We start from the raw sequence: 21,392 nt of genomic DNA on the forward strand, positions 1-21,392 counted from the left end.
TGTGATGTGAAGGAACACCTGCATCAAGGAAAACACCTTGAAACGTATACGTAAGGATACAAAGAGCCAATGCTGGCTCACTTCTCGGTGACTCCTTGGGTCAGAATTCAGACGTGATGGGGAGGACCTAGCAAAGCAGCTAGCTCCTCGTTGCTCAGAGCAGCTCTGTCAACAGAACTTTCTGCAGCAATGGAAGTGTTCAATATCTGCCTTATGCTGGGAGACGGTTCTCCACGGGTCTTGCATTTCTGTGCATTTGGCAAGCAGAGGCACTGAGTGCCCTTTTTCCTGGACGCTTTTCAAGAACCTTTGTAGAGCCAACAGCCTGGGAAGGTAGACGTAGTGTCTTCCTCCAGAGCAAAGGACAGCATGGTTCCTGCCTGTTATCAAAGATTCAGGTTTTCTAAACTCAGGGCTCTTGTCTAGTTATCGTGACCCACTTCATGCACATATAAGCAGGTATCTCTGACCCTCTTCCTGTTGCCCTGTAGGAATTGGAGCTCAGAAAACTAGAGCAAGAAAATGTTGATACTCTGACTACTGATACTGCTATAAATAATAAAGCCCCTTGTCTCAGACCCTGGAGTCATGTCTTCTGCAGCGTTCACGAAACTGGCAGATTAACTTGTTACCTTGCAACGAGGGCAACATGTGAGATCCCTTGAATTTCTTGACACGTTGTCCAACACGTGGCTATTGAGCCCTGGAAAGGTGGCTAGTGTGACTAAGAAACCGAATTTTGAGTTTTAAATTTTTCCCAGTTTCATTAGGTATAATTGACAAGTACAATTGTATATATTTAAAGTGTTGAACATGATGATTTGATCCATGTATACATTGTGAAATGATTGCCACAATCAAGTTAATTAACACATATTTAATTAACTCACCGTTACCTTTTTTCTTTCTTTCTTTTTTGTGATAATTCTCAGGAACGACTCTAGGCAAATGTCAAGTATACAATACAGTATTATTAACTCTAGTCACCATGCTTGTTCATCTTATAACTAAAAGTTTGTACACTTTGGCCAATGTCTCCCCATTTCCCTCACCCCCGCCCCCTGGCAACCACCATTCTACTCTCTGTTTCTCTGAGTTTGACTTTTTTTTTTCTTGTTTAAAAAATCCCACATATGCCATACAGAATTTATCTTTCTCTTTCTGTCTTATTTCACTTAGCATAATGCCCTTCAGTTTCATCCATGTGATCACAAATGGTGGGATTCGTGATCCTTTTTATGGCTGAATAATATTCCATTGTATATTTATACCACATCTTCTTTATTTTTTTTTGATCCATTGGTGGACACATAGGTTGCTTCCATATCTTGGCTATTGTGAGTGATACTGCAATGAAGATGAGAGCGCAGATACATCTTTGAGATACTGATGTCATTTCCTTTGGAGATATACCCAGATGTGGGATTTTTTTTTAATACATTTATTTATTTATTTTTGGCTGCATTGGGTCTTTGTTGCTGTGCGCAGGCTTTCTCTAGCTGCAGCAAGCGGGGCTGCTCTTCGGTGTGGTGTGCGGGCTCAGTAGTTGTGGCTCACAGGCTCAGTAGTTGTGGCGCACGGGCTTTGTTGCTCCGCAGCATGTGGGATCTTCCTGGACCAGGGATCGAACCTGTGTTCCCTGCATTGGCAGGTGGATTCTGAACCACTGTGCTACCAGGGAAGTCTGGGATTTATTTTTAAATAGCCGCATGGGGCTAGGGACTACCATATTGGACCACATAGCTTAGAATGTTCAACCGTCAACTGTCATGACCAGTGGTCAAGGATGCTGTTGAGGGAGTTTCTATGTTGAGAGTGAGTTGGGACTTAGGTGATCTCTAAGTTATTTTCAGTATTTGAGTTTTGATAATTCTGCAGCTCTAGGAAGAGTGGAATTGTGAAGGGATACCTTTTCTTTTTTATTACATCCAGAGGGGTTTTGTGGTACAGGTGAGAGATGAGAGGAAAGGGAAACTGGGCTGAGTTTGGAGCTTGGGGATGGGGAGATGCTGCTGTAGGATATGTCTTTTGGAAGAGGCTTGGAGGCTAGAGAGAGAAGATATGGCCAGAGAAGATGAGCAGAGCAGGGGCCCTTAAAGAATTTATCCGGCCCTGCATCCCTTTCTCCCCTCAGCTTGAGAATACCCGCATCTGCCCCAGGCTGGCTGAAGACTCCCTTGGGCCCTTCTCAGCTCCCCAGGCTCCTGCCCCTCTCACCTCCCGGCTCAGAACAATCTCCCCTTTGATTGCTGGCTCAGGCCTTGCTGACAGGTCAGGTCATATGTACCTAATCAGGAGGAGCTGGGGCCTGACGGATGAGAAATGGGGCTTCCCATTTCAATAAAGTTTGTGCAGAATATTGGAAACAGCTGTGGGCCTTGGCGGGCAGTACCAGAGCCTGTGGGGACCTGGTGTTTGGAGGAGGAGGGCTGAGATGGGGTAGCACCAGGGCAAAAGTCTAAAGGGTGCTTTGCCACCCAAAGGCTGACAGAGCTAGTGAGCTTAGTTCAACGCCAGCCTGGAATCCTGGACTTTGAGGAGGGTGAGAGCGCTCTGGAACCAGAGGACACAGATCACGGCCAAGCAGATCTGGACTACCCAACAGATATTTATGTACATCCATTGCCATTTATTTCACAAATACCACACTGATTTCTCTGAAAGTTGCTTTTCTCACATAATCTCATGAAAATCCTTCTAATTTATTTGTTCTTAAATTGTGGTAAAATACACATAACATAAAATTTACCATCTTAACCATTTCTAAGTGTACCTTTCAATAGTGTGAAGTATTCACATTGCTGTGCATCCGACCTCCAGAACTTTTTCATCTTGCAAAACTGAAACTCTGTACCCCTTAAACAATTGCCCATCCCCGCTTCTACCCCAGCCATGGACAGCCACCATCCTTTCTGTTTCTATGAGCGTGAGTACTTCAGAGGTATCTAAAGTGGAATCATACGGCATTTGTCTTTGTGTAAATTATTCTTTTGTATAGCTGCGTAACATTACAGCATATGCATATATGTGTATCACTCAACAATTACTATTATGGTGGGAAAACCCGCCACAAAAAATGCTATAAGGAATTTTTTGTATGCATAACCTTGCATACTGGAGTTTGCCGGGGGTTTTTTTCCCCATAGGATAAATTGCCAGACATGACATGACTGGGTCAAAGAGATGCATATTTTTAGTTTTTATATATGTGACCAGATCCCTTTCTCAAAAATCCGTGGTAATTCACATACCTGCCAGCTGTGATTAAGAGTGTTTTCTCTCCCACATCTTCCCCAGCCCTTCCCCTTCCCCTTCCTCATTCTTTTGGTTATTCCAATAAATGAAAAGTGATGTCACACTTTAAAAATTTGCATCTTTTTGACTATTAATGACGTTGAGCATCTTTCCATAAATGTACTGACATTTGTTTTGTCCATTTTCGACTAGGTCATTTCTCTTTCTTATTGTGTGTAGGAACTCTTTGTATATTATAGATGTTAACTCTTTACTGGTGGTAATTGAAATATTTTCTCCAGTCTATAATTTGTCTTTTGACTTTGTATATGTTATCTTTTATCCTTCTAAAATTTAAACATTTAAAATTTTCCTCTATAGCTTCTGGACTTTCTGCTTTGTTTAGAAAAATCTCCTCAAACCCTAGATTGTATAAATATTCTCCTAGTTTTTTCCTCATTAAATTGTTTTAAATATTTAAATTGTTTTAAATATTGTTTAAGATTGTTTTAAATATTTCCTCATGAAATTGTTTAAATATAAAACCAATATTTAAATTGTTTTAAATGTTTAAATTTAAATACATTTAAATCTTTCATCTATTTGAAACTTGGTTTTCATAACTCATGAGGTAGAGAGCTTAACCTTGTTTTGTTTTTTCAGACAGACAGCCAGTTGTGTCTATACAATTTATTAAATAAACTATCCTTTTCCCCTCTGGTTTGAAATACCACCTTTATCATATACTATAATCCATATGTACTGGGATATATTTCTCGACTGGTTTCTATTTCTGTCCCCTGGATCTATTTATCTTGTCCTTTACCTTTAATGCATTATTTGATCACAGAGATTTATAGTTAGTTTTGTTAAGTCCACTTTTACCTAAATATTTCTTCACTGATGTTGTTTTCATCTTTAACATTATACAAATTCCTTCCAGCTGTCAGAGCCTGTGAATGTCAGTAACTCTTCCAGACAAGCCAGAGTAAGTCCAGGGAAGCCCACGTGCCTTTTCAGGAACCAAACAAGGCAGAGGCCAGAGAGTGATATTAGATGAGCACCTACTATGTGCTCAGCACCACTCTCTCCGCTAAAGCTGGGGCTGGAAGACCAGAACTTCCTGCCCCCCAGTGGCTAATACTTTAATAAGAGTCTTGCTTCTCAGCTCCACACCCATCCTCTGTCCACTGCTTTGCGACGCTGACCTTGGGCCCTGTGAGCCCCATTTCTGCTTTGCCAACTGTTTCCTCGCAGATTCCCCAGTAGGAGTTGCTAAAGGGAGGTTGCAGGATGGAGGAAGAAGGGTGGGCATCTCCTTGTGTCCGTGTGTTCTCCGTTAAGCGTCATCTCAACGACACTTCTTCACCCCAGGCCCACCCTGAAGCTGCAGCTGAATCCAGTTTGCAGTTTTTCCAACACTCGCAGCTTCATCATCCACCACCCATCCCCACGTCCCTGCCCCAGAGACCCCACCCCCAGCTGGCAGGAGCCCCTTCCTCAGAGGTCTGGGCACAAGCCCAGGGGTCCTTGCTTCCTACTCAGAGCCTCCTCCTCAGAGGTCAGGGTCCCAGGCTCTGGGTCCCCCTTCCTCGAAATGTCTAAGGTTCAGTGATTCCAGCCTCTTCCTTTGTTTTCCCAGCCCCAGCAGTTGCCACCTCCATGACACCTAAGCAGTCTCTTGTGCTTTTTTTTTTTTTTTTTTTTTTTTAGGTGCACGGGCCTCTCACTGTCGTGGCCTCTCCCGTTGCGGAGCACAGGCTCCGTACGCGCAGGCTCAGCGGCCATGGCTCACGGGCCCAGCCGCTCCACAGCATGTGGGATCTTCCCGGACCGGGGCACGAACCCGTGTCCCCTGCATCGGCAGGCGGACTCTCAACCACTGCACCACCAGGGAAGCCCTCTTGTGCTACTGAATTAGCAACTTTATATCCAGTTACCAATTCTTTATAGTAAGTTCTCTTCTCAACTGACTGATGGGCCTCTGTCTCCTGTCAGGACCCTGACTGACACAGGTCAGAAAGAATTGAAGTTTTCTGGGGGCCGAGGGCCTGCTTCTCTTGGCCAGCCTGCGGAGAGCTCCCCTGCCTCCTCCATTCCCAGAATTATCTGGCTGCCGGTTGCCAAGGAGATGGCTGACAATTTCCAGTTGCCAAGCCTCCCCCTGGAGCTCTACGGAGACATTCTGGAAACTCCCTCCTCCTTCCAGCTCCCCAGCCAGGGAACTTGGAGAATCAAGCCAGGCTGGGGAGCGGGGGACTGGGAAGGGGGGAGGAGGGAGCAGACCAGGCCTGAAGATGGAGTTAGAGGCAAGAGTTTTCCTTGAGCCCAGGCTTCCTCCACAGACCTCAGTGCCTGGCCTGGCTCCCCCTCAGCCCTGTCCAGACAGACACCCACTGGGTCCAGCCAAGGCTGAATTCTCCAACCAGGCCCTCAATCAGAGAAAGCTGTCCTAACACTGTCACTCCAGACATGATAGAAGCCCCATCGCCAGCTGGAGCAGGGAAGGGCCTGGAACATCTACAGGGGAGGAACCTCAGCCTTGCCCAAGCTTTCTTCTAGTGGAACAGCATTCAACACGCACTCCAACCCGGTGTCACGGCGCAGGCTTCAGGCTATTTCATAATAGACATAACAGCAATGCTAATGATAATAATAGCAGGGAGGTGGGTGTGAATCTCACTCCACAAACATATGTGTGCAAGAGTATCTGTTCCTTTATTTCATTAAAATCAAATAAAGTGGATTCCGTACTGGACCCCCTGCCCCTCCCAGGGTCCCACCAGAATCTTGGAGGTTTATGAGTTAAAACGGAGAAGCTTCGAACCTCGGGTCCCTTATGGCTGCTGCTGACCTTGTTGCCCGAGCCTCCAGGGGGCTCTACACTTCTCTGCCCCCCTGGGTCATGGGCCTGGCCTTCCGATTCATCCTGTCCCAGGGACCCAGGAACCTCTGACCTGTCCCCAGGTCAGGAAAATCTCCTCCTCTCCACTTTAAAATCTCCTCCTCTCCACTTTAAGTGCCTCCAAATGCTCTTTCCTTTCTCCTGCCCACCACTTCCACTGAGAACACCTGACACCACTTTTCAACGAATTTAGGCTTTTACGAAAATAGGGAAATGCTAACTTTGGTGTCAAGCAGGTTTTGCATCTGCCCCGTAAAAATCCCTGAACCAATATGGAACTAAAGACCTGGCTAAAGCTGCTTCATTGATTTTATTTTCACGGAGGTGTTTTAAAGTAAAGGTACCCTGACATCTCATCCTTGAATATCCTAGTATTCATTAAAAAAACAAATAGAAACATTGTCTTACATAAACACAAAACTATTATCACACATAACAAAATTAACAACAATTTTCTAATAGCAGCCTCCTTTTATAGGGGAAAAACTGAGACTGGGAGTAAGTCACTTGTTTGCTGTCACCCAGGTAGTGGATGATGGAGCCAGGATCCGAACGCTGATCTGATTCCAAGATCTGCGCTCGTTTCACCCCTTACTTCTGTACAGTGGTTTTTATGCTTTTTGCAGACCTCTCCTGCTTCACCACGCAGCCAGCTCTTACAGCAAGTCAGAGAAGCGGCTGGTGGGCATTACGACCACATTGTTCATCCATCAGGAAACGGAGGCCCAGAGAAATGGCGTGTCCTGCCCACAGCGGCCCAGGAAGGGCTGTTTGTGGAAGGGCACCGAGAGTGGTCGAGCAGATGGAAGGAGGGCTCGTTACCAGGCAGGGCTGGCACAGACACCAGGCCCCGAGGGGGCTCTACCTCTCCCGCCTCCCCTTCCTTCTTCCCCTGCTCTGTTGTTCTCCCTCTCTTCACCCCTCCATCTAGGGCCCCATTCATTTCCTCTCTGGTCTCCAAGGAGCAGTGTACAAAGTGACTAAGCCGTGACCCCTGCCGGACCCTCTGTCCCTCCTGCCCCCATCCCCCTCCTCTCAGCCGTGAACGCAGCGGGAGCCATGTGGACTGTGGAGCCTCTGGCCCATTTCCTCTCCAGCCCTCAGCTCGTCTCCCGCTGGGGTCCCCAGGGGGAGCCTATGGTTGGCCTCCAACAAGGCCCACGTGGACACACATGGAAAAGCCATTTATTTCCAGGATCATCTTCTTCCTCTGCTCCAGCCCAGCTGTCCCCATCCTTCCACATTCTGCTCTTCCCAAGGCCTGGGGGTTCAGAATCAGGCCTGCAGGTTGGCTCAGAGAAGCAGAGATGTGAGTGCAAGACAGGAAGAGGCCGGGAATGAGAATTCCCTGGCCCCGAGTTTAACAAGGGTCACAGTCTGGCGCGATGCTGCCCATAGCGCTGCGGAGGTTCCTGGAAAGTGAGGCAGTGGCCGGAAACCTGGACAGTTGCTGCACCACAGCTCTCCCTCGTCCAAGGATCGGGGAGCCCCACGGAGGTGCTGCGTCCTCTCAGAGTGCTGAGTTCTGTCCAGCGTTGCTCATGGGCCTGGGTGAGGGCCCAGCAAAGCAGTGGAGTCAACATGCCCTGGTACATGGTGGCCAGGAAACAAATGTTTACTGGACTGATAAACAAAACCCTAACAGTACGTAACTGAGAAAGATTTTGAGTCTTCTTGTCAGAGAGAAGGAACTTAGCGGTTCCACGGACCCCTGGTCAGCTCAGAGGTGACATAGCTTCAGGTGGGTGGGGACAGAATGGAAGAGGCCCAAAGGTGGGGAGCCAAGTGGGGCGTGGGGAATGAAGCCGCCGGGGGAAAGAGAGGAGAGAATTAGAGCGCATTCGCGAGATGTGGACAGCAGTGCTGTCTCCTGGAGGGTGGAAAACACATGGCACACCCACCACACGCCTGGCGATGGTTGGGAGCTCAGATTCCCATCCAGGTGGAGGAGAGGAGGGCTGGACATGCTGTTGCAAATATTGGATGACTTTCATTTGGAAGAGGGATTCGAATCGTTTTGCAAAGTTTCATGGGAGGAACTCAACCCCTAGGATAGATGTGTCAGAAAAGCAGATTCCAGTTCAGCCTAAACACAAAGAGGGCGAGAATGAGCATTGACTGAACGTGCACTGTGGACCGCGGGCTTACGAGGTGCTGGATGTGTGTGGCTGCATCCTCTCTCTCCAATACCCTGAAGAGGTCGTTATTATTATGCTCGTTTTAAAGATGAGGACGATGAGGCTCAGAGCAGGCGCGTTGCTTGCCCAAGGTCGTGCCGCTAGTACACTGCCCACTTAATGTTGGTCAAGGGGAGAGGCTGAAGGGCACATGTCCCGAAAGCTGCAGTGGGGACTCCTGTGCTGCGAGGGAGGTCCCACTGACCCACTCGGAGCCTTCCGCCTGGTTCTCTAAAACTTCAGCTCAAACTAGTCAAGAGTCTGGGTCCTCAAGCACGTCCTCATGCCTCCTCTTTTCTAAGTTTAGTTGAGAGACCCCTGCAGGCTGACCCCTCATTGCTCCTGACTCACACTGTCTCCTCTTCCTCCCTCCAGAATCTCCGAAAGCAGTGAATGTGGGTGCTGATGGGCGCCCTTGGAACCAGGTGGGCTGTGGATGGAGGTCCCACCATGAGGGTGGAGCTCATAGGGCCTGAGCAGGAGTGGGAGATGAGAAGCTGGGACCAAAACCTGAGAGCCTGCAGCTCTATCTGCTCCAGGGGCTCAGCACTGAGCACGTCCAGGGCAAAGAATGGTAGCAGGTTATGCTGGCTTAGCTAACGCTCCTTGGAAAAGAAAGGAGGGGAGAAAGGGAGGCGCCAACCGTATACAGCACAGTGCCTTGCTCTTCACTGATGCAAGATCACACGGTGATGAAGAGGCAACGCTGTGTTCTGATCACTGTACTCTTTTGTCTCTCAACAGTGAAGGACCGGGACATCCCTGGTGGCACAGTGGTTAATAATCCTCCTGCCAATACAGGGGGCACGGGTTCAATCCCTGGTCCGGGAGGATTCCACATACCGCGGAGCAACTAAGCCCGTGAACCACAACTACTGAGCCTGCACTCTAGAGCCTGCGAGCCACAACTACTGAGCCCGTGTGCTCCACAACAGGAGAAGCCACTGCAATGAGAAGCCCGCGCACCACAACGAAGAGTAGCCTCCGCTCGCCGCAACTAGAGAAAGCCCGCATGCAGCAATGAAGACCCAACACAGCCAAAAATAAATAAATATTTAATAAATTAATTAATTTTTTTAAAAAAATGAAGGACCCCCTCAGCTTGTCTCTCCGGGGCCCTGAGCTCTGCCATTCCAGTCATGCCTCCTCTTCCCTTCCAGACAGGCTGCAGCTCTGCCCGGGGTCCTGGCCTGGCAGAGCCAGGTGAACTGTAGGTGCCAACTTCTCTGGGCCATGGCGGGTTGGGGGTGGGCTGGGGGCTCAGATATTCGGTCAAACATTATTCTGGGTGTGTCTGGGAGGGTGTTTCTGGATGAGATGAACATTTGCATCAGTAAAATGTTCCCCCTCCCACTCACGTGGGCCTCGTCCCATCAGCTGAAGGCCTGGATAGAACAAAAAGTGGACCTTCCCCCAAATAAGAGGGAACTGCTCTGCCTGAGCACGTGGAGCTGAGGCATCCGTCTCTTCTCGCCCTTGGACTTGAACTGAAACAGCAGCAGTTCATGGGTGTCAAGCTTGCCAGTCTCTGAACCGGAACCTACACCCTCGGCTCTCTCCCCTGGGCTCCAGCTTGCCGACTGCAGACCCTGGGACTTGCCAGGCCCCATAATCACCTGAGCCAATTCCTTACAATAAGTCTCTTTCTACAGACACACATCCTATTGGTTCTGTTTCTCTGGAGAATCTGGACAAGTAACCTCCTTCCCCGACTCTGCCTTCCAGGGTCCCCCATGAGACACAGTGGGTTCAACAGCAGCTCCCAAGTCTTCTGTGATCCTGGGAGAAACAGAAGAGAAAGGGTAGAGAGGCTGGGGGAGAAAAGGTAGAGAGGCTGGGGGAGAAAAGGTAGAGAGGCTGGGGGAGAAAAGGTAGAGAGGCTGATTCCACAAGCAGAATAGGTTAACTGCAGGGCCAGCACAAACCCTCGTTACAAGCCAGAGTCTCCTTTAAAGTTTTCCTGATTTACCCTGCCTGAATTCTCACGTTTTCTCTGGACACAGGGGCTGCTGCCCACCCTGAGGTGGACGACAGTGCCAGATCACCATTCTTTGCTCCCCAAAGAATGTCTAACAGGGTTCTGATGCTTTCCCAGTTAGGGTGGGGGGATCAGAATGAGGGGGGATATAGTCAATAGGGTAGGGCAAATAGGGTAGTGCCACCCCCACTAGGTAGGACCCTGACCCCCAGGGACATCTGCCATTCTGCTCAAAGCTGAGTTAGGACGGCATGGGGGCTGAAGACCCTGTGGAGAGCATGGAGGAAACTTGGCTGTGGGCTAAGTGAGAGTGGGACACCTGGCTGTCCATTGTCCTAGGACAAGTGAGAGGCCGAGAGCACAGGGCGAGCATCTCTGGGCCCAGGAGGAGCCTGCCTGGCATCAGCTCTGACAGCTCCTGTCCCAGCTGAGCCTTGAGGAACCTGACACCAGACATCAGAGCTCATCTCACTGGGGTCCAGGAATCTCACCCTCCCCCCAGCCCCTCCATCAGATAATGGAAAACTCTGATCTCATCTCAGGCTGTCACTCAAAGACAGCTATGGCAGCAGGACATGCTGAGAGCAAGAGGGAGAGAGAGAGAGTGCTGGGATTCAGAGAGCCCTGGACAGCAGGAAAGCTGGTCTCCATTCCAGCTCCAGGGCCCTGACTTTGCAGGCCACATCTAGCTAGGAGCTTGAAAGCTGGTGCACCGACTCTGTGCTGGGCATTATTCGTGTGTGTGTGTGTGTGTGTGTGTGTGTGAATTTTATCAAGCATATGTAATAGTATATTTATAAAAAGAATGTACAGCTTGTAAACTGTAACCCCTACCCAAGACAAGAAATAGAACATTATGAGAGCCCAAGAAGCCCCCCAATGCTAGTGTGAGTTTTTTGTTTAATATTCACAATAATCTTTACAAGAAAGGAGGTACTATTATCCCCATTAATCTGTGAAGAAACTAGAGCTCAGAGAGGCTCAGAAATGTCCTGAAGTTTCAGGGGTCGTCAGCCAAATCCAAACTCTGGAGATGTTTGAGTCCAGAGCTCCTGGCAACACTCCACCAGCTTCTCCCCACGAAACCTGAGGAAAACATGAGAGGGGTCAAAGGGCATTTAAAGGCGTGTCTGCACCTCCTGATCTCCATGGTCTGGAGGGCTGCACACGGGGGTCTTGCACTGGGCAGGTGGTTGGACTTGATGAGGTTGGGGCCTTTTTCACCTCCATGCTCAGCGTTTTAATTTCATAATATCATTAAAATCAAAGTTCAGAGAGCACAGGGTCCTCCCCCAGGTCTGCCCCAGCCTGGTCCTGCCCTGCACTACTCTGCATTATGGATGGAGTGAATCATCTGGTCAACAATTCACCCGTAATTGGGACAGTGAGGGTAACAGGAGATCAGGGGTGGAGGTGTAGGGAGGGCCCAGGTTGGCAACCTGAGCCAGACCCCCCATTCTTCCAGGGCTGGGCTTCCAGGGAGCCCAAGAGCCAGGCAGGAACCTCGAAGGGGCAGCCACCCAGGGAGATGGGGCCATGGTGGGTCAGAGGGCCCTGAGCTGACCACTTAGCCTCCTGCAGCGGGTACCCCTCTGCCTGCTGCATCCAGGGGCCTCAGGCGAGTCATGCTCAGGCCACTCTGTGCCGGTGGGTAGGCAGGGCCAGGGCACAGAGAGCACTCTGCTTTACCTTAAGAAGCCATTAGAGCTTATGCTGAGGGCCGCTGTCAGGGAGTAAGCATGGAGTGACATGGTCAGATCTGGGTTTCAGAAAGTTCCCTCCAAAGCTGACAGTTTTCAGGGAGCTGGGAACAGTGGGGAGACCTTTGCAATAGTCTAGGTGGGAGATGCTGGTAGCGTGGGCCAAAGCAGGGTCCATGAGGTTGGAAAGAACCAGTTTCTGGGTTAAATGTCTTTCTTTTTTCTTTCTTTCTTTTTTTTTTTTAGCTGTGCCCTGGGGCATGTGGGATGTTAGGTCCCCGACCAGGGATCAAACCTGTGTTCCCTTAAGTGCTGAACCGCCAGGGAAGTCGCTACATGTCTTTCTTCTTGATCAGTTGAACATCGGAATATTGCCTTTGATCCCTTCCCTCCAACTCCATGCTGGTCTCCTCTGCTTCTCTCTCTGCGGAAGCTGCGCGGACAGCAGCGGGGAGAATCTGAAGTTGGGAGTTAGACCAGGGCTCCGATCCCAGCTCCTCCACCTACTGTGTGGCTTTAGACGAAGTGATTTCATGTTTCAGAGTCTGGAGGGATGTCATCGTCATTACAGTTAAGATCAGTAGGTGATGCGGGGGGAAGAGTCCAGTGCAGGGCACGGCACAGGGGGGCACTCAGTCCACGGAAGCTAGTGCGAATGAGCCCCGTGGCTCGGTTGTCCTCCGACGCACTTATTTTCTTAAGTTTGCTGAGGCTCTTCACAGTATGCTGACCACAAGGGACAGAAGAACAGGGTGCTCAGGCAGGTCCTGGGGTTCCATGGTGGGCCCCGAGCAGGAAAGAATGCCTGCTGGCCTGCCTTGTCCATGATGACTGTTTACCGCCTGACTCCCTGGGAGACTGGGAGCTCCATGAGGGCGGGGATGAGTGGCTCACTTGTCACCGTAGCCTGTGCCTGGCCTGGAGCACGTGCTCCGTAATTAACAGTTGACGAGTGGATGCTCGATGTGCTGACGGCAGGCTGGGGTCGTCTTCCTTTTGCTGCAGTGGGTCTGGAATCCCCCTGGGATCCTTACTCAGCGATCTCTGGGGCCTGAACTGCCGGCGGCCACGTACATCTCCTGAGTCTCGGGAGTCATTTTCTGGCTGATCATCAGATCGACTCCTGGATGCTTGTTAAAATACAGATTCCTGGGCCCTGACCCCTCCCCCCCAACCCAGGGGCTTCTGACTCAGTAGTCTGGGATGAAGCCCAGGAATCTATATTTTTATCAAGCTTTCCGAAAGGTCTGATGGGAACCTCTGCTCCAGTGTCCCACCCCACCCACTTCTACAGCACAGCCTGACAGGAAGCTCCGTGGGCTCCCGCAGAAACCGTCTCTTGTCCACCAACTCCAAAAGGGCTTATGCTGCCTTGTCAAACCCTGCGCAGCCAGCCCACCCTGCAGACCGGTAACAGAGATTCTGGGCGATGACGGGGAGCAGGGGACCCCAGAACTGCCCAGACAGCCTGCATTGCCTCTGTCTCCAGGGCAGCCCCAGGCGACCCCAGGCCTACCAGAGGAGGCCCCCTCCACCCGAGGAGTGCAGGGCAGCTCCGTGGAGCTGGCTGTGGCTCCCGGCCTGCCCCCCGGCGGTCTTCTGGAGCTTCGCCCCCCAAGGCCCACTGATTCCGCAGCTCGTGGCCGTCACCAGCAGAGCGGAGTCTAAGGTGGAGGCCGGGGCATTGGCTCTGGGGGCCGTGAGTGAGTCTACAGAACAGAAGCCTGGTGCTGGGGGAGCTGGGAAGGGGGCCCACGGCCACCTCCTGTGCCAGGCCCGACACGAGGCCGGAGGCCAGCTCCACACCGCCCACCCCGCCCTTGCTCTGGCCGTGCTGGCTGCGGGGCTTGGCCAGGGACCCAGGCTGGCTTGAGCTGCATTGCAGGCTGCTTTGCATCTATTTGCATGTGTTTCCCATTGTGTTCTGCTGGGCGTGGGTTCTACTGGGCCCTCCTCCAGGCAGTGGGGAAACCTGGGATCATGAAGAAGGGATGCTCAGGGCCCGGTGGGCAGGCCAAACCCTGCCAGCAAGCTCTGGGCTGCTGGACACAGCTGGGCATGACCCGGGTCTGTGATAACAAACACAGGGCCTCTCCTTCCCTTGGCCAGTGCCCGTATCGAAGCCTCAGGTGCAGCTGAGCGACCTGTCCCCAGTGGAGGGGACCTCCGTGGTGGCCACATGTGCAGTGTGGGAGGTCACAGAGCCCGTGACCTTTGCCTGGTAACATCAGGCACCGGAGGCCCTGGAGAGGCCCTGGTACGGGTCACGAAGCATCTGATCCAGCTGGACCCCGTCAATCGGACACACCTGGGCTGGTATATGTGCCCTGCCCACAACACCGTCAACTGGCTGAGCAGTGATGGAGCCTTCCTGGATATCATCTGTGAGTCAGAATGGTCTTGGGGGAGGGGTCAGGGCTTGCAACCACCTACCCACCTGGGCTTGGCTTCTTGACACACCTCAGGGCCCCTAGGAGTACCCTAGCCCTCCAAGAGGCTCCAGTAGGCAGGAGCTCAAGGCATTGTACCCATTGGTGCAAATATGGCTCTAGTACAAGGGGTTTTCACCTTTTCAAGGTCATGGGCCCCTCTTACCAGGAAAATGTGCATACGTTCATAGTCACAATTTGACCCATAATTTCAGGGATGGCTCAGAAAGTCTACCTTTGACTGGCTGAACCCTGAAGAAACAGGGAGGGGGCCACAGTGGGAAGAGAGGGTGACAATTTGGTGCCAAGTCTGAGGCTGAGAAGCTGAAGTTAGAAATCAGAAGCTTCTGTTGAAAGCAAGCACGCATAGCAAACAAAGGATTACTTTTCAGAAGACATAAAGATTTCCAAAACAACCAGTGAGGAAGAAGCAGCAATCCATACAAAAGTGGACAAAAGACTAGAATAGTTATTTCAGTGAAGAGGAGAACACATGAAGCTAATTAACTTCTAAAAATTTTTTCAAAAACATTTTTTAATTTAAAAATGAAATCAGTGGTCTGTGATAGTCTAGAGCTGCACTGTCCAGTAGGGTAGCACTTGCATGACTTTGATCATCTGGGATGTGGCTGAACCTGACTGAGATGTGCTCTGAGTATAAAATGCACACTAGATTTTGAAGACTTAATCTAATATATATATATGGGCTCATCAATACTTTTTATTGTACCTTGAAACTATAATATTCTGCATGTGTTTGGTTAAACCAAAAATATTATTAAAATTGTTTTAAAAACTATTGGTGTTTTTTTGCTTGGTTGGGTTTGGTTATTTTTCCTTTTTGAGATTTGGAAAATTTAACACATCTGTGGCACACGTCTACCTATTGAACAGTGTTGGTCTAGAGGATTTAAGGAGCTAGGGCTCTGTCTAACGATGTCCACTAAGGATGGTGGTCTGTGCAAACTGTGAACTGAGGACTGTGGAGGAGACAGGTGAGCAGTTCTTGGGAAAGAGGTAGGAGCAGAAGGAAGCAGGCAATGTCGCCTGGAGTCGCGCAGCCACCCAGCTCCCCAGCAGCAGGGTCCTCACCTGCACCAGCCGGCACCCAGCCCCGGCTCTGCCTGCCCTCTGAGGATCACGCCCTGTGAGTGCACGCAGGAAACAGCAGGGCTCTGCCATTCTAGGCAGAGGAGTGGGCAGGGGCCAGACCAGTGGGACCCTGGGATCCGGGAGGGACTCCAGACCACAAGCTCCAGGACTTGCCGTGTAATGAGGAGGTGACAGCACTTGCTCAGTCCCCACCTCCCAGCTTTTCTCTCCTCTCCAGCCCCGGTCTCCACCCACACTGTGCCCTGACCTCAGTCCGGGCTTAGAGCCCTGCAACACCCTCCTTACTGTCTCCCAGCCTCCAGGGAGGCGCTCATCCACCCGACCCTCTACTTCTACCACTCTATTATTGCATGTTGGTCTTGAAATATGCCTTTGGCTTTCTCTCTGCCTTGGAAACTCCTACCCGTCTACCAAGACCAAGTGTACATGTCATCCTGTCTTCAAAGTCCTCCTCCCTGAAGCCCCAGAGAGTCTGTCTTTCTACCTGTACTCTAGCACTCATCAGATTGTATTGCAATTGTTCGCTTAGCATCTGTTCCCACTATTTCCCTGGCACATGGTCGGCCCTCAATAAATGGAGAATGAATAAATGATTGAGTGACTCTGTACATGGAGGAATGAGTGAGTGAAACAGTAAATGAAGGAGGGAAGGATGGGTAGGCCTGCCGGCCATTCCTCCTCCTGTAGGGCCATGCCGAGCCGTGTTCCCTACCTAGGGCAGCCCCTCTGGAGCCCCACCTGCTGGACCATGGCCACAATCAGAGACCAGTTCATCATGCTGAGCTGTGAGTGGCCTGGAGCTCCCTGCTGTGCCGAGCTGGTCTGATGGATGGCAGCCGACCTCGGCACCAGCAGCCGCTCCTCGCTGGCCGTCCACCTCCTCCAGGCCCAGGACGACCTGGCTGGCAGAGAGTTCACGTGCCTGGGCACTCGCCCACTCAGGGTCCCTGACGCCCTCTGCCGGCTCCAGCTAGGTGAGTGGGGGCTGGAGACTCGGTTCTGGGGCAGGGTGGGAGCAGCAGCCCTTTGGAATCAGGATGAGGGGCTCTGGGGGACAGCTGTGCTGGAATGCAAAGTAAGTCAAGACACTGTGTCACCTCACCTCCCAGGGACTCAAAGTTTTTGATCCATACAATCAGGGGGCTTAGTCTAGGTCTGTATTGTCCAATAAAAACATAATGTGAAGCCTGGAGGGGTGGGATAGGGAGGGTGGGAGGGAGGGAGACACAAGAGGGAAGACATATGGGAACATATGTTTATGTATGACTGATTCACTTTGTTATAAAGCAGAAACTAACACACCATTGTAAAGCAATTATACCCCAATAAAGATGTTAAAAAAAAAACTATATCACAAATTATCAGAGAGAGCAAATGAAAAAAAAAATATAATGTGAGCCATATATATATATAATTTAAAAATTTCTAGTAGCCACACTTAAAAAAGTAAAAAGAAACAGTGAAACATTTTATTTAGCTTGATATATCCAATATGTTATCATTTCAACATGTAATGATAAAATTATTAATGAGATATTTTACATTCTTTTTTTTTCGTGCTGTCTTCAAAATCTGGTGTGTGTATTTATAGTGACGACACATCTCAACGTGGACTGGCCACATTTCAAGGGCTAAATAGGCCCATGTGTGTTTGGAGGGGGGAGCCATTACTGGACAGCACCATCTAGACCATGAGGGATCCTGTCACCCTCCTTTGCATCAATTTGCATGAAATGTGCCTGACTATATTCTTGACGTGCATTAATGTTTCAGGTGCCAGAGGTCTCTCTCTGCCTCTCCCACCCCCTCTGTTCGTTTTTGGTCTGATTTCTTTCTCTGTCTTTGTCTGGCCCTGGCAGTCCTATTTATTGCCAACTCAAGAAAAAAAGAATTAAATATTGAAGTAAAAATTTCAGAAAAGCAAGCAGCAGAGCTGTCACATAGAACAATTCTCACAAAATGATTCATATCTTGGTTTCCAAACGTTGGGTGACTAGCATGTTTGCAGGGAGGTCCACCACTCAAAATATTTCCTTCCCTTCTTACTCAGTCTCGGGACTGGAAATTCCATCATAGGAGATTCATGGACACCTGAAACCCTGGTTCTTTAGGAGTCAGTCCATAAAAACTGAGCACCTGTTATGGGTCCGGTCCTGTGCCCTGGTGGAGAGGTTGTGGGCCTTTAGGGGGAAGGAGGCCCTTTGCCATGTGCTAGGAGGAGGTGCTTAATGCAGAGGTGAATAGGGCAGGGGCCCCACCTGTAGGAGCTGCTCTGTGGTCGGGTGGGAGAGGAGCATCGAGGAACACAGCTGCTATCAGTAAAGCCTGGAGCAGATGGTGACAGGAATTCGGCATAGAATGAGAGCCTGTAAGAGGAGGCAGACCGGGCCATGACAGGCTTCACTGTCAACCCCACAGGCCCCGTCTCCTCTGTCCCCCACCATCTCCTCCACTGCCGGCCAGCACCTCACCTCCAAGCCTCCCCACTAGCCCAGACACAGGGGGCACCTTCTAGCCTTACCCTCTCCGTCCCTGTGGAAGCCCCACAGCTGGCAGTGGCTGAGCCCTGGGTGTCAGTGCTGGAGGCGGGGAGACGCCTGGCTGGGATGTGCCCTCCTCGGGGGCACGCCAGCTGCCCAGCTCCTCTGGCTGGGATCCCAGCAACGGCAGGTGGAGCCAGGCACTTCGGGGTTCATGCTGCACCCTGAGGGTGCCCAGCTGCGCCTGGGTGTCCGGGATGCGCACCCAGCACACCACACCTGCCAGTGCAAGGCCCGAAATGCCTTGGGCGACAGCAGTCGGAGCATCCTGCTGTAGGTGCTGAGTGAGTGAGGGGTGGCGTGCGTGTGGAGGGGGGGATGGGGAACCTCCAGCCATCGCCCTCTAGGTGGAAAGGCACAGCGATTCCCTGCTCCAAAACTTGGAGGCGTTACCTTTCTCAGACACAGGGCCTCAGAAAGCACAAGCCCCACGTGAACGTGAATCGGATGCACCTGAGTTCAGGCAAAAAGGACGCCACGCAGTCAGAGTAATCTCCTGTTTCTCCATTTGTAGAGGAGGAAATTGAGGCCAGTGTGTAAGTCTAGGGTAACACAGACTAAAACTACACGGAAGTGGTCAACGCTACAACCCCGATCTGCACGTCACCAGCTTTTCTCAACAAAACCGTAATAAGCATGCGCGCGCACGCGCGCGCGGACATGGTTGTTGTTAGGTGCGCACACGCCTGTGTGTGTGTACCCACCCTCGCCCCGGGATATCCAGCTACCCGCAACGTCACCTCACCGTCAGCCGCCTAACCTACGGGAGACGCCAGAGCGAGGTGCAGCTGCCGTGGGCCGTCCGAGGCCCGGGGGCACGCAGAGCATCTCTTTCCTGGGGCTTGGGAGACCGCAGCTGGTGACATCGAGCCGGAGAGCAGTGGCCGGCGGCCGGGGGGCTTGGACCCGGGGGTCCTCTATGCCTTCCACGTCCTGGCTCTGAATCACCGCACAACTGGATACCCCTCTGAGGTGAAGACACCAGGTGCCGTAAGGCTAGCGCCGTGGAGCAACCCAGGTTTGCTCCACCGAACCGAACCCGGGGGCATCTTCCTGTCCCCACGGCATCCCCGACTCTGTCCCTTCGCTTCCTTCCTCCTGAGTCCCTCCACCCCCAGTCTCTGTCCTCTTCTGCACCCTCCCCTCAGGTGACCCCCACTGCTATCTCTCCCCTCCGTGCCCTCCCGGGGAGGTTCTGGAGGCCCAGGCCTAGGGGTGGGAGCCACAGTCGGCTTGAATCAGAAGAAATAGGAAAAGGGGAGGTGCAGGTGCTGGTGATTAAATAAGGATGGGGGCCTGACTCTGCGCCTCAGTCTCACCTCCTGGGACAGAGGTGGGCTCTTGGCTTCCTGCTGCTCTTTCTCCACGCTGGGAATTCCTTGCGTTAAGGCATCCTTTCCTTCAGCCCCAGGCTGCCGAGATAACTGGCCTGCTGCCTCCCGTGCCAGATGTAGGGGGCTTGGCTGGGGACTCAAAACCTCAATACAGGCACGCAGAGCATCTCTTTCCTGGGGAGACACCTGGTCTCCAGATTCTCTGTGTCAAGGCTTGCTCTTGATCACCCACCTCAGGTAGAGGGGGAACCGGATGAGCAGGGCACAGCCTGCTTGGTACCCTATAAGCCACTGTTGCCAAGTTCAGCAGCGGCTCTAAACCTATCCCGTGCAACCCCGCCTAGCGGACCACCCCCTTCAGCGCCTATCCTGCAGTGCTGGATGCGGCAGGCACAGGAATGGTAGTGGCAACGGTGACCTCTCTGCTGGTGTTCCAATATGCTGCCCGCCACCTGGACACCTTCCCCTGTGAGTGGGAAGCTCAAGGGCAGGGTTGCTTGACCCTGTAAGGTGGCCCCATAAGATATAGACTCCCCTGGGCAAGGAATCTAGGCTCTTCCTTAGTTGTGACCTCTCCCCAGTGCTAGATGTCCATCAGGGCTCCAACCCCCAACCTCAGGCATCTAGGGCCACCCCCTTCTGGGTTCCTGAGTGTCAGGGAAGGGAGGGTTATTCTCCCAACACCTGTGCTGGTTGCTCGAGAAACGCACCTCTTCCTTTTCTTCCTACCGGCCTTGGGCGGTTGCCTGTTCCCAGGCGAGTATGGAAGCCCAGTCATTCTGGAGGTCAGGAAGGCTGGGAGAGTGTAATTGCCACTAACTTTACTCTCACACTTCACCCTCAGGGAGCAAAGTCACCAATATCGGGGTTCAAGGGGTGGCCCCGAGGCAATGACAGGTAAGCTCGATTTTATCCCCAAAGCCAGGAAACAGTCCTGAGTTTCATGCGTGATGCTCAGTCTCTCTTGTCCTCTGGGAACAATCTGGGGCACCCCCAGGGCATCTCTCTCTCCTTCGCTTGTGTCTGTTCTTTGTAGGCATTGAACCACCACCCACCACCCCAGGTTCGCATCCTGCACAAGAATCCCCGGGGGCTCCAGTAAACGTCACCATCACAGTGACTGCCAAACCATGAGGCCTCAAGGGGAAGGTGCCAACACGCTTAGGGGAGAAGGTGGGGACGGGAACATCCCCTCGGTCATACTGAGTGTTAAAGCCAAGGTAGCTAAGACCCCAGCTACCCCTTCCCACTGAATATCCGGCTTTTACAACCAGCACGAGGCTCAACTGCAGGGCCTCTAAATGACTTGATTATGAGACAAGTCCTGGCCCAGCTTGTGGAAGACAGAGGTGGAAAGACGAGGAAGACACACGACTGGGGAGAAGACGAACCGGCTGTCTGAGGGCAAGTGAGAACCACGGTGCCGGGACCAGTGTCTGGTGCCGTAGGAGCGAGCTGCCTGCTTCCACACCAAGTCCGTGAACCGAGAAATCCCTCGATAAGTCACACGTGATGCTCTCACCAGGGGATTATTCCGATTGCAGCTCCCACAGGGAAAGGCTGACCTGGCTTCAGCTGGGCTCCAGGTTTCCTACTGGGAGGAAACTAGGGGATGGGAAGCAAGATCTACAGGCATGTGTGCCCTTCATTCAACTCTTGCAAGAGATGTGCTCGTCTAGTTCTTTCCACATCCCAAGTTCCTTCCCCAAGAACACGAGCTTCTACTGTAGGACCAGCTGAATCAGGGCTGGTAGCAGAGCCAGGTGCCCAGGGCCTTTGTCTCCCTTTCACCTTTCATGTAGGAATAGCACCGAGCCTGTCGTGGGCAAAGGGCCTCACAGTTGCTAGACCCCGGAGTCCGTGCCAACGAGACGGGACAGGGTTCTTGCCACCAGGCTTGGGGAGCTGGCTGAGAGGGGACCCGGCCAAGCCAAAGTCACACTTTGTCAGCCGCCAGCATGACTCACTGACTCCAAGCGTGT

At 51.7% G+C, this 21,392-nt stretch overlaps 1 protein-coding gene across 1 annotated transcript; it reads left to right on the forward strand.

Annotated features, from left to right (window-relative positions):
- Window positions 1–13,423: 13,423 nt before the first annotated feature.
- On the forward strand, window positions 13,424–20,544 carry VSIG10L2 (V-set and immunoglobulin domain containing 10 like 2; the record flags this gene model as incomplete). Its single annotated transcript, XM_079929613.1, is given in 15 exon segments — window positions 13,424–13,696; window positions 13,698–13,734; window positions 13,737–13,825; window positions 14,082–14,216; window positions 14,220–14,229; window positions 14,232–14,378; window positions 15,461–15,527; window positions 16,224–16,337; window positions 16,339–16,370; window positions 16,373–16,510; window positions 18,078–18,124; window positions 18,126–18,349; window positions 18,853–19,060; window positions 19,755–19,878; window positions 20,447–20,544. Coding segments are annotated over 15 exon segments (1,743 nt in total).
- Window positions 20,545–21,392: the final 848 nt, after the last annotated feature.

Source organism: Stenella coeruleoalba (assembly GCF_951394435.1).
Source record: "Stenella coeruleoalba genome assembly, chromosome: 8".
Classification (NCBI taxonomy): Eukaryota; Metazoa; Chordata; class Mammalia; order Artiodactyla; family Delphinidae; genus Stenella; species Stenella coeruleoalba.